This window comes from Elaeis guineensis, chromosome 8, assembly GCF_000442705.2.
Source record: "Elaeis guineensis isolate ETL-2024a chromosome 8, EG11, whole genome shotgun sequence".
Taxonomy (NCBI): domain Eukaryota; kingdom Viridiplantae; phylum Streptophyta; class Magnoliopsida; order Arecales; family Arecaceae; genus Elaeis; species Elaeis guineensis.
In genome coordinates this window covers 132,741,194-132,752,468 of record NC_026000.2, presented here as the reverse complement: position 1 = coordinate 132,752,468, position 11,275 = coordinate 132,741,194, and the positions used below count along the sequence as shown (strand labels likewise).

General features: G+C 36.8%; 1 protein-coding gene across 2 annotated transcripts; it reads right to left on the bottom strand.

Moving 5' to 3' along the window:
• Nucleotides 1–3,778: 3,778 nt before the first annotated feature.
• LOC105034346 (E3 ubiquitin-protein ligase AIRP2) lies at nt 3,779–5,478 on the bottom strand. Of its 2 annotated transcripts, none has more exons than XM_010909472.4 (5): nt 5,231–5,478; nt 4,783–4,945; nt 4,546–4,612; nt 4,208–4,442; nt 3,779–4,097 (listed from the first exon to the last, which is right to left on the bottom strand). In XM_010909472.4, exons 1-5 carry the CDS (start codon nt 5,314–5,316, stop codon nt 3,887–3,889), a joined length of 762 nt encoding a protein of 253 aa, XP_010907774.1. In that variant the 5' UTR covers nt 5,317–5,478; the 3' UTR covers nt 3,779–3,886. The 2 variants fall into 2 exon arrangements, with proteins under 2 accessions (XP_010907774.1, XP_073098647.1); XM_073242546.1 differs by having other exon boundaries at nt 4,783–5,000; nt 5,231–5,365.
• Between the last annotated feature and the right edge of the window lie 5,797 nt (nt 5,479–11,275).

Below are 11,275 nucleotides of genomic sequence, written 5' to 3'. Positions count from 1 at the left end.
TTTCTTCTCAAGAATCAACTTCTTGGGAAGTAACTTACTGGAAAGTTATTTTTTAGGAATATGATTTTAGCATATTTTGGTTGATTATGAGAAAATGGTTTCTTCAAGAATATCTTGTTTGGTTGAATATCTACTTTCCTGAGAAAACTAAGTAAAATAACTATTATACCCTTAATAAATATAACACCATATCTTTGTACCCTCAAAGTTTGTATAAATAGTAATATTGTATTAATTAATATAAATATAATAATATTATAATATAATATAATATTAGATCATAATAATTTATTATATTAATATAATATTAATATTTTAATATAATAAATTTAGTAATATAGATATAAATATAATATTAAATATATTGATATAATATCAATATTTTAATATAATATTAATAAAATATTATTCTAGTATAAATATTAAAATAATATTAACATATTATAAATAATATATATTAATATAAATAGTATATTATATTAATATAAATATTAGGATCATATTAATATAATATTATATTAATTTTGTAGGGAGAAGAGAATAGAAACCTTGATATATCACTATTCAGTATTTCATCTTAACCATCCATTGATATTTTGTAGAATTTCAGTCGTGGATCTTAAAAGAGTATTTTTAGAAAGAAAAAAGGCTCATTAATTTTCATTTCATGGAAAGTCCCAAAACCTACTCCCATGAATTTCCACTTTCTATGAAATGTGAGAAGTAACTTCTCAGGAAAAGAACTTTTTTCATTCTCTCTTCTCTTGAAAATCCAACCAAACAAAAAATTTCCTCTCCACTTTTCAAGAATTACCTCTTCCCTCCTCTACTTCCTGTGAACCAAAGGAGTCATTAGGTTACAATGAACATTTTCCACATTCACAGTATTATACTCTCTCGTCACATTCCCATGGAACTAATTGTGAATTATAAAGGAAAACATAGGATACAATAACTTCACAACATATGTCTTTTCTAGGATCTAATTTTCAGATGGGGTCAAGATTGATAATTTAGTTAGATAAAATAACAGAAAGTAGATTTTAGGTAAAATCCATTACTAGAGTCATTCTTTTGGTACATTTTAGACAATGCATTAATCATCTAAGCCTAACTTTGCAACACCATTTTAAGCACTTTCTCCAATCTGCCATCCATTATATTAGCTCAGTATCTTTTTCACTGGTTAGTTCTGCTTAGACAACATTAGTAGACCCAAACTGACCTAATTCAACCTAATTAAATGATAAAGTAATCAGAATAAGACTTTTTCCCTCAGATGCATGGGAGCCATTAACAGTTGGAGCCTTCCTTCCAAGAGTGCTGCTCCATAAAGTGATTTACCCCCTAGCCGTTATCTCATGTGAGCAATTCCATAGGCTTGCAGATGGCAAACTCTTTGATTTTTGCCATACATCAGAGTGTTTCTCATAACCATAGTCCACAAGTAACAACCTTCCGATGCCTTTGCAACAATAAGATGATGAAATATAATCCATGCACTATAACTACTGTTTGTCTATTCCATTGCTTAGGTTTGACACTATCTAAAATCTACATTAAAGAGCAACAAAGGAACAATGAATCATTTTTTTTATATTGGTCAACACTTCATTGAGCGAATAAAGCACAAACATACCAAGAGAAGAAATCGAGAAACCACAGAACAAAATTGATATCAATTTGAAATGACACCTTGTTCGAATGATGTATGCCGAACCAGAAAGGGAGCAGGGGTAAAGAGAGTTCCACATTTTTAATCGATCATTACAAATGATACTTCAACAAAAATTTCACACATTCAAACCTTGAGAGAAATATATTCAATGATTTGATTAGAATCCGGTAAACTTTTATAACATCTGTCATTTACTTCCCTATTGTATCCATAAGTGAAGGAAGGGAAAGAAAAGAAAAGTTCTCAGATTCATTTAAAGGATTCTTCTCTCAATCAATTTCCCAAATCTTCCAGGAGAACATTCATCCATGCAAACTTTTCAGAAAGACAGAGCCTTAAACAACAGCTATTTGTATATCAATTAAGTACAAGCAACAGGCTTAAGCATCATCCTTTCTTTTTGTCTCCCTCCTCTCCATCGTCTTACCATCAACATGTCAGATGTGTTGTTTCGCAATATAATGTTTTTTCTTTTTATGTTGAAGTGAGCAATATGATCTTTTAAAAATTAAGAGTTTCCTTTTCCCAAAATTTTTTATTCAAAAAGTGCTGTTACAGTTACTAAAAAGCAAGTGTATTTCCAATATTTGAATGGATGGCCTGAAAATTAAATCGCACTGAATATCAGGTCAAATTAAATTATAAAAATTAAAGTCTAATTCTAAGACTATGAATTTTTTACATAAATATAAAGTTTGATATATTATAGGTTATGATTTCCAGAAGAACTGACTGGCTACATGTACAGAAATCTAGTAGGTTATAACCATCTTTTCTGTTTCCACATTTAACAAATATTATATGCCGATATGGGGAGCAGACCACAAGAACAAACAAAATCACATAACCTCTGATCTACATTAGAATCATGCATGCCTTCATTTCATATGAAACTAACTCAAATAATTAACCATTTTTCAAACCTTCAGTGATTATTTGATTGCTAAACTTTCTTCTTAAACAATCTATGCAAAACAAGGTCACTTAGATACCTTAATTGAATATATCTTTCACCCTAACTGCATCATAAGATTTGAATCTCAAACAGAAACATATTTGACAAGAATTAGCATACAGATTATGTTTTATTGGTTCAACAATTATTCCCATGAAGAACTGTTAGATAAGCTTAAGGAATGAAAAATCATCCAGTAATATGCATCACTTATATTGTGTAAGTGCATGGCGGATGGCCCTCATGCATGTGCAAAGTACTTTTACCATTTATATATTATTTTATACCCTTATACGGAAAATTTCATCTAAGCAAAGTTCATAAGCATTCACCTCTACAGTTAAAATGGTGTCAAACCAAAAGGAGAACTGGAACTTGTGAAATGCTCTAGACTGTGCAAAATTAGCATCGAAGAAAACAAGACAAAACTGAACAGAAACCGTATTATTCAACCAACATTTGGCAGAGATGAGTGAGAATAATCATGAAAATTGAGTAGTAGCGTCAGGAATGCATAAATAAGACTTTGTAGCAGACATACAATATTTACATAGCCTCCATAGCTTCTAATAATTATTGACAATGAAATCAAATCCAATTCAGTCTCTTCAGATTCAAACATGCCCTATAAGATTATACAGAACAAAATATATCTTTCAATATTAAAAAATTCAGAAATTTCAAAATTTAAATAACTACTAATTAAACATATATTCATTTCATGATCTGAGTGATTTAATTCATCATTTGACATGACAACCTCTTGAACTCATAGAATGTAGATCAACAAGAAAACGAAAGCACATTATACAGGTAAGAAAATCAAGAGCATCTCTTATTTTAATTTCTGATAGTCAATATGAGAAGCAGTTAAAGAAATGCCTGTTCCCATTTCAAATGTTCAGACAAATTTTTGCGAAGCCTTTCACAAGTCAAATAAAGCAGGAAGGGATTCTGGTAAAACCCAACTGCACTGGTATATTCAGATCAGCACATCCATGTGTGAGCTTCATTTCTTTTCTTTTTTCTCTAGTCTTGCCAACAACTGGCAATAAATTACAACATTGACAGGACCTTAAAACTTAAGCGCAATCTTCATATACGATTATTCTGAAAAGCGCTGCAAAGGATATCCTACTGCACAATTGGGAAAAGTGACAACCAATTGAAAGAACTTTTCCTCACCAGACTCAATCTACAAGAGATGGTCGGCTTTCACACAGCCTATACATCACTCTCCCCATATCTACAGATTAAACTAGGTACTCATAATAAACCAGGAATAGGCTATCTTGAAGTGTGAGAGGCAAACTATCTATATAGTGATAGAAGTGCATCACATTTTCCTTTTCTAAAGTCACAGTGTCCACCACATCGCCATTACTGGTAAGCACCCAGAGATCTCTTGAGCAAACTCTTTTCAGGCTTCCCCTGCAAAATGGACAGGACTGCGATCTTGTATTCCTGTGGATTTGCAATAACACCAATAACAAATAGCATAAGAAACTAAAAAAACATCAATAAGACAAAATCCAAAGGCAAACAGATCATAATGGCATTGAGTATGTGCTCACCAGTCGCGGTAGCAGTTTATGCACATAGCATGGTTGCAGTTAGGCAGGACCATCTTGGTACAGATCTCCATACAAATCCCACATTCATCATCTCTCTCCATATCCTTATCAGAAAGCTTCCTCCATTCTTCCATCCTCATCCTGCCCATTGTCTCTTTACATCGACCTCTCTCCTTAGACTCATCTTTCTCCACCCAGTAGCTTTCAAGTTGTTGGAGAGAAGGATATATAACAGCTGCAATTTTAATTTGCAAAAGAAAATTGCATTCAGTGATACAACAAGAAAGTAGACCCAAGAACACACCAATTAAAACTAGAAGGATCAGTGGAATATGGACCATAGAACTGCCTAAGGCTGGCCCTCCTTTCATATGTGGATACTGTCCTCTTTCCATCAGCATAAACCTGAATCATTCAAAATTAAACAATTCACTTGGTGGGGGGCAAAAAGAAAGGGGGAAAATCAAAGCTTTATTGATTATCCAAGGAACAATTCCACATAAACAGAGAATTTCACATAAAACTCTATGTACAAATATGAAATTTAATAAATTTCAATTTTTGGAAAAACATACCTTGTAAACAAGTATGTGGAAAAGGCCTAAATAACTGGGGAGGGAGGAAGAACAAGAACAGTCTATCCACTGGATTAGGAAAAGAAAGAATGGTGCCAGAGGGCTGTAAGACAGCTTCATCTGAAGGCATGCACCACCATAAGCTCTTTGAATGGTATCAGCCCTAAAAATTCCACCATCCACATCATAATCAAACATCCACCCATCTCAAATCAAACCTACAAGATTCCACAATCTAAACAGGGGGAAAAATTCTTGTAAAAAAAAAAAAAAAAAAAATTCAGAGCCTAGCAAAAGCAAATCAGAAGTTACTTTCCAAATTGGCTTTTCTATTTTGCAGATGAAAGTTGGACTTAAGAAACAACAGACCCCAAAACCGCAATAGCAAAGGCCAAAAAAAAACTAAACAACAAAAGTTGCAGAGAGAGAGAGAGAGGGAAGGGTTTACAGGGTGTTGGCATGGTGGATATCAGCTTCAAGGGCTTTGAGAGAGCCTCTGAAGGATGATGACCTGGCAAGCTGGCTCTGGAACATGATTTCAGGCCTTGCAAGGGGTTTCTTTGGAGAACAAAGGAGGGGAGGGAGAGATATAGATAATAAATAAGATAGGGCTTTGGTAGAGAAGAAAAGAAAGGATTGGAAACTCCTTTGGCTGCTGTCCTGACCCCAAATGATGATGTATGCCGTAGATGATAATGATGGAGGATGCTGGAAAGCATCAAAGGATTAAAGAAAAAAAAAAAACAAGACTGCAATGGAAGGCAGGTTAGAGGCTGTTCAGTTCCTAAAAATAATAAATTAATAATATTTTAGACTGGATAGCGTCAAATGAGATACTGGGGCCCACATAATAGGAAACTTATAAATTCTACCGCAGCTGAATGTAATAATTAACAAAGTCTGTTCGGATATCCCCATATAATTCGATCAAAAATTTTACAAAAATCAAATTTATTGGTTTAACTTATATTTTCTTAAAATCTACTCAATTTCGATTTAGCTCCCAACATTTGAACTACAAAAAAAAAAAAAAAAAAAAAAAATCTATGAAGATTTTTCTCTTTTCACAGAATTTGAGTTGGTTGAAATTTTGTTAATATAAATTATTTATATGTGTGTGTGCGTGTGTGCATCTTAGTAATATTATATGTTATTTATCATATATATTATTAATTTAATATTTTAAATTATTTAAATATTTTCTTTTGCTATTTGAGTGCAACTAGAGTTTTCCTCCTCGAGGGGTGGGTGGGGGGCCTTTCCGCTTTCGCCGTGGCTTTTCGGGCGGGTGGAATTGGATGGTCCTTTTAGCAACCGGAGAAGGTGGGAACCGGAAGCGGGTAGGAGACCTGCTCACGTACGGTGAGGCCGTTAGCCTACCTCTCCCAACAGCCACTGACACTCATAAATGAGACCAGGAACCAAGCTAAATTCTTGTTTGCTTTTATTCTTTTCTAAAACAATGACAAAGCCTTCTACTTAATTTGCGTTTTATAACATCTAACTATCTCATTAGGGACCAAACAAATCATTCATTACTAGCTGGTGTTTGGTTCCATACTGGCTCATCCAACTAGAATCAAGCAAGGATTGACAAAGAATTCTGAGCTATTTGTATAGACTAGTTTCTCAACAGCAGGATCAAGCAAGGATTGACAAAGAGTTCTGAGCTATTTGTATAGACTAGTTTCTCAAGAGCAGGATAAACTAAACATGACCTATGGTCAGCATGCTTGTACTTAGCTCTATGGAGCTCACCACAAATATATAAGTATCAATAAGATTAGATATTTTTGCATAGAAATATTATGTGTACTAGTTATTGTTAATTACTTTATCTTTCCCTGGCCATTTTTAATTATCAAATAACTGCATATGATTTTATTCATGATTTATAAAAAGGAGTGATATCTTAGCCATTGTAAAAAGATCAGATTGAGCAGGATGGGAAGGATGAGTACACTATAGGATCTCATGTCCAGCTGACCAACTGGCTGGGAATACATGAGGCTATGGTACCCATTGCCCCCATGACTATGGCCTATGGGCGGTGGTTGGGCAAGCTTGATTGAGCCACCTTCAAACTGTAGCCCTTTCTTGGTCTCCCATTTCGGCTTAAACCAAGACCAACCAAGTCAATTTTACCATAAAAATAAATAAATAAATAAATAAAAACTAACCAAGTCAAGCTTAAGCTTGATTGTAGATGAGCCGAGTTTGAGCTTGTCCTAACTAGCTTATAATTAGCTTGAGCCAGGCTCATCTCAATGTTTGCTAATGCATGCCTTGTTCATGTTCCATGGCTAAACAACATATTGGAAGCAAAGATGATCACTTGATTTCGAATCCGACCCGATTTAAATTAAAGATGTGGACAGCTTGATCAGAATTTTAGTATAATAAACATAGATTGACGCAACTCAAATTTAGCCTATTCTGTAAGATCCTTGACTTGACTAACCTAAAGCCGATCTATACTTCTAAGGTGAAGCTTCCAATTTAAACCCTACTCGAAGAAACCAAAGCTTAATCCATCTTCTTACTAGTTCAAGATCGGCTCAATTTAGGTATTTTCCCGGCCAAGCATCCCACTCTGTCTTGGTTAAAACCATGCCCTCCATATTTCCGGAGTCAGCAACATATGCTAATTTGTTGAGCTCGGTAAAGTCTAGTTTTGGATATGTCAAGTGCATCATTTGCGAAGAAACAAAGATTGGTTAATCATAATTCATTGACCCGAACACGTGGATCGTCAAAATTTCAAACTGATTTGGTTTGGAATTTGATATGATCACATAGACGAAGCGACCCCGGATGAACCCAATCTTGCAAGCAGCTTGGATCTATGCTAGAAATTTCAAAACCCATGATATCACCTAGAGTCGTGTTAGAGAAAGCTTGTTTATGTTCAAAAGACTGACTAAAATACTATTCCATTTTTCTCGGGTCACAAGGAACCATACTATTGCTTAGTTAATTATGTCAACGTTTAACAGGTGCTGAAGGTCAGGGCTTACGTTATTGATTTGTTGGAGATGCCAACTAATCTCTAAGAATAAAATAAAGTGAGGAATATTGGTCTAAGTTAAGGAACACTCATTTATTTTGGTCACCAAATATTTTGCCTTTTGACTTTTATTTCTTTAAACTGCAACCTAACAAGCAGAAGATAGAATAGAGAGAGTTCGTCAAAATTTCAATCTTTTTGGAATATATGAAATGGAATTGAAAGTCTCCATTTCTTGAAAGCATTGAAGTTAAAATGTTGATTTTTCAAGAAATAAATAGGAGTAGAGACGGATGATTGTTTGATCTCCCACTGTAATTAAGAAATTCTTTTTTTTATACACTCCTAATTTGGCAAAGCACAATTTTCTTATTTCTCTCCCTTTGAGATTAAAAATTTAACTATATAAAATATATGTTTCATCGTCAGACTAATAATGGAGCCAGTTATACAATTATTGAGTGAATATTTCGCGTCACTAGATGTATTAAAAGATTTTTATTACAACCATTATGGGACAATAATTTAAAGGCACATTTTATTCTGCTACTTAGATAACCCCATCTATTCTGGAGTTCTCAAATGCTTGCGTCTTCGGATAGACCGTGATAAAATAGAAAAAGCTTAAAAGCACTTTTTTTTTTGCTCTCTTGCCGGAGTCCATTCCGGCTTGGGAAATTTTGGCTCCTACCCACGCTCTTGGGATATTGTGAGGAGGTTTGGAGGATGTCGGTTTGGAGAAACATAACATACCAAATTACTCATAGACTCTAGTTAACGAGGCATAGCTCCAGAGGTGGAACCGAGTAGAGGTTGGTGATATCTTCAAGTGGCTGAATGACATGGAGGCTGCCATCGTTGAGCTCCAGTGGAGAGAGGATCAAGAGGAAGGTCTTGCTGAGGTAGATTTGGCAGAGCTCTGAAGCAAGCTGACCATGCACCACTCTCTGTTGTGTTAGCAGAAGACTCTATGAAGGCTGAGGTCTAGGGTCTAGTCAATTAGAGAGGGGGATAGGAACATCAGATTCTTTCACTAGTCAACAGTCATCTGGAGGTAAAGAAATCGGATCAAGATGCTGCGTGACGAGGCAGGAGCCTAGATTGAGGGTAAAGAGGAGATCAAATAGAAAATTCTCCAGTTCTTCTGGAGGCAATGGACTGACCGACGAGGCAGAGATGAGCTCCATACTCTTTCTATTCCAACTGATAGGGTTTCGGCCCAGAAGAACGATAGTTTGACTGGTCCAATCCTAGTGAAGGAGGTTGGGAGGGCTGTATGTTCTATGGTAGAGGATAAGGCATCTGGACCAGATGGTTTTCCATCGCTCTTTTTTAGGTGATACTGGATAATTGTGCAGGAGGAGGTGACTGAGGCTATCTAGCTCTTCTTCATGGTAGGATCGATGGTAGAGGCATGAAAGCGGACTTTCACTATTCTTATCCCTAAAGACAAGACATCTCGGAGCCAAGTCACTTCAGACCCATTAGCCCATGCATCATCCTGTATAAGATTTGTGCAAAGATAATGGTTGGAAGACTGAAGACTGTCCTTCCTCGGTTGATCAGTGCTAAGTAGGGAGTCTTTGTGGGTGGTCAAAGTATTTCGGACAATATATTAATCACACAGTAGTTTTGGCATGATCTTCACAGAGTGGCAATGCCTCATGGTATTAAGCTTGAGATGGAGAGGGCATATGATCGGATAATTGACAGTTTCTCATTCACACTCTAGAGAGCTTCGGTTTCCACCTATGCTAGATCGGATAGATTATGGGTGTGTGGGATCTCTATCCTTTGCCATACTGGTCAGCATCCTGACATAGTATTTTCAATCTACAGTGGGCCTACGTCAAGATTGTCCTCTATCTCCATACCTCTTTATTTTGTGCGTTGATGCTCTATCTAGAACCTTGCAGGTAGCCACCTTGGAGTATGACTTGGATCCCTATGTGTCTCCCCCAAGAGCTAGGCCGATCTTGCATCTTTTATTTATAGATGATTGCCTTATGGTGGGTCAGGCATCTATTTGGAACGCTGACTCCTTCAGGAGGATTCTAGAGAGATATTGTAGTGCTATGGAATAAAAGGTGAATTTGCTTAAATCAATCCTATACTTTAGCCCAAAGACCAAAGTCTAGCTAAGACGGATGATCAAGGCATGGTTAGGGATTGCTAAGCAGGCAGGAGTTTGTTTCTACCTGGGAGTGCCCATTACAGGACGGAGACTCTAGAGAGCAGATTGCTCGGTGTTGGAGGAGTCTATCCAAAGATGTTTGGAGGGTTGGCAAGTCAGATGCTTATTCATGATGGACAGGATCACTGTGGTTAGATTGATGCTTAGCTCGATCCTTATCAATATGATGTCCAATACCATCATTCCGAAAATAATAGTGGCGAAGATTGAGCAGCAGTTCAGAAACTTCCTGTGGGGATCACACCAAGGTGGTGGTGAAGTTCACCTTCTAGCATAGGATGTGGTCTGCGATTAGAGAGGGGGGATTAGGCATTTAATCTTTTGCGGCGAGATGTGAGGCTCTGATTGCTCGCATGTGATCAAACTTCTGCTTCAGCTGACCTATATTTGGAGTGAGGTGATTAGAGCTAGGTATGGCTCTGGGAGTACTGACACTAATACTTGAGCTAGTCGAAGAGACTCCTTTATGTAGAAGGAGATATGTCTGTGAGCCTAAGTGGTTCGTGACCGTGTCAAATGGATTGTGGGGGATGAGTGAGATATCGATCTTACTTACAATCCTTGGATTGCTGACTTGTTGGTGAGTTGGTGGCCGACTTACATCAGTATGGAGGCTTTAGACTCGATGTAGGTAGCGGATCTCCTCCAGTCGAGGGAGGGAGGGTGGTTGGTGAGTTTATATGCTATCCCAGCTCTTTAGGCCGGCAATTGCGAAGAGAATACTGACCACCGTTGTCCCTATCTTCAGTGATCCAGATGTCAGAGTCTGGAGCTTTGCTTGCATATCAAGGGCTGTGATGAGAGATCTTTATAAGGTGTTCAGGAAGACAGTCAGGAGGATGGATGAAGTGTGGATATGGAGGCTTCATGTCCACCTGAGGATCCGATGCTTTTTTGAAAGACGGCCTGGCACTGACTTCCAACCACTACTACAAAATAGGACTATGGCAGTGGTTGAAAATCACCGACGTAGTCCAAAAATCACTGTCATAGCTTATGGCAGTAGTTAGACAACTGCTGTCACAGTCCAACCGCTGTCGTATAACCATGGCAGTGGTTATACCAACTGCTATCGTAGATCCTACAGCATCGATTGCTGGCCGGCGACAGGCAGTCAACAGCAGATGGTCAAAGAGCGGTCAATGCGCAATCAAGGCCTCTTATGAGATTCGAACCAGAGTCCTTGCCCAAGTTCAATGCTTCACTTTACTAATGAGCTATCCCTGCTTCTGTACTTTAATTTTTTTTTTAAATTTCTACTCTTCTCACTTTCCTTCTAAAGGCCATAATTT

Excerpts from the sequence above, each read along its gene's own strand:
- LOC105034346 (XM_010909472.4), bottom strand. The coding sequence starts at position 5,316 with ATGTTCCAGAGCCAGCTTGCCAGGTCATCATCCTTCAGAGGCTCTCTC. Across the intron at positions 4,946-5,230 it reads ATCCACCATGCCAACACCCT|GGCTGATACCATTCAAAGAG; the intron begins GTAAACCCTTCC and ends TGGAATTTTTAG. Across the intron at positions 4,443-4,545 it reads CAGCCTTAGGCAGTTCTATG|CTGTTATATATCCTTCTCTC; the intron begins GTCCATATTCCA and ends TTAAAATTGCAG.